Below are 1,416 nucleotides of genomic sequence, written 5' to 3' on the forward strand. Positions count from 1 at the left end.
ATGACAAAAGGAAACCAGAGCCACATCGCTGAATTCCTCCTCCTGGGACTGACCAGGGACCCCAAAAAGCAGGTGTGGCTCTTTGCCAGCTTCCTGGCCATGTACCTGGTCAATGTGGCTGGCCACTCGGTCATCACTGCCGCCATCCAGGGAGACGCCCGCCTCCACACCCCCATGTACTTCCTCCTCTCCAACCTGTCCCTGGTGGACATCTGCTTTACCAATGTCATTGTGCCAAGGATGCTGGCAAACGTGATGAGCAAGAACAAGAAGGTCCCCTTTGCCCAGTGCCTCCCCCAGATGTATTTCTTTGTGGCCTGTGCAATCACTGACAGCTTCCTCCTGGCTGCCATGGCCATTGACCGCCATGTGGCCATCTGTAGCCCGCTGCACTACACCGCAACCATGAACCCCAGGCACTGTCTCCTGCTCGTCATAGCCTCCTGGGTGGTGTCCCACCTCCACTCGCTCACCCACACCGTTCTCATGGCTCGCCTCTCCTTCTGTGGGCCCAACGTCATCCACCACTTCTTTTGTGACGTCCAGCCGCTGCTAATGCTCTCCTGCTCTGACACCTCTGTCAATGAGCTGTTGGTCTTCACGGAGGGCTCCTTTGTGATCGTGAGTCCTTTCCTCTTCATCGTCGTCTCCTATATCTACATCACCCGCGCCGTCCTGAGGCTCCCTTCCGGGAGAGGCAGGTACAAGGTCTTCTCCACCTGTGGTTCCCACATCACGGTTGTGGCGTTATACTATGGGACTGCCATCTCAGTGTACATCCGCCCCTCATCCACCTACTCAGTGACAAAAGATAGTGTGGTCACTGTCATTTATACAGTGGTAATTCCCATGCTGAACCCTTTTATCTATAGCCTTAGGAACAAGGACATGAAACAGGGCTTGACAAAGCTGGCTAGGAGAAAAGAATAGAATAAGAAATACACCCTTTATGGGGAGGTAGTCTGAAACTACATAAATATTTCATTCCTCATCAAACTTCTTCCCATCTGTTCATTTACCTAGACTGGTATAGACTTATGGCTTCTTACTTTATTCAGTGAGTTGTAATTTATTACTTCTGCACCCTCTTCGAGTACTTTCTTGCTTTCCATCACATCAAGATATTCCAGACTCACCTTGTACTCTCTCTGCTCCAGTCCTGGAATCAGCCATTTCTCCAACGTGGATGCAAGCTTCACCCTGCTCAGACTCTCACAGTACCTCCTCACCCATTTTGGGGTCTGACTTCCCCTCTCTAGAGTGTACTTCACATAAATGTCCTTCTCACCTGATGTTGTATTGCCCTCAGGCATGGACACCCTTCTAACCTTTTTTGATTTTGATTCTCCATACTGGGGAATTCACAGTGACACCTGTCTCCTCCTGTTTGGGTTCTGACTCCCCACACTGGGTTTC

The 1,416-nt window shown here is 50.8% G+C and overlaps 1 protein-coding gene across 1 annotated transcript; it reads left to right on the forward strand.

Moving 5' to 3' along the window:
• On the forward strand, positions 1–930 carry LOC102534095 (olfactory receptor 1L6-like). The gene has a single exon (XM_072960101.1). It carries the CDS (start codon positions 1–3, stop codon positions 928–930), a length of 930 nt encoding a protein of 309 aa, XP_072816202.1.
• Positions 931–1,416: the final 486 nt, after the last annotated feature.

Source organism: Vicugna pacos, chromosome 4 (genome assembly GCF_048564905.1).
Source record: "Vicugna pacos chromosome 4, VicPac4, whole genome shotgun sequence".
NCBI lineage: Eukaryota > Metazoa > Chordata > Mammalia > Artiodactyla > Camelidae > Vicugna > Vicugna pacos.

Bases quoted from the DNA above. Each gene is read 5' to 3' on its own strand.
- LOC102534095 (XM_072960101.1), top strand. From the start codon at position 1: ATGACAAAAGGAAACCAGAGCCACATCGCTGAATTCCTCCTCCTGGGA.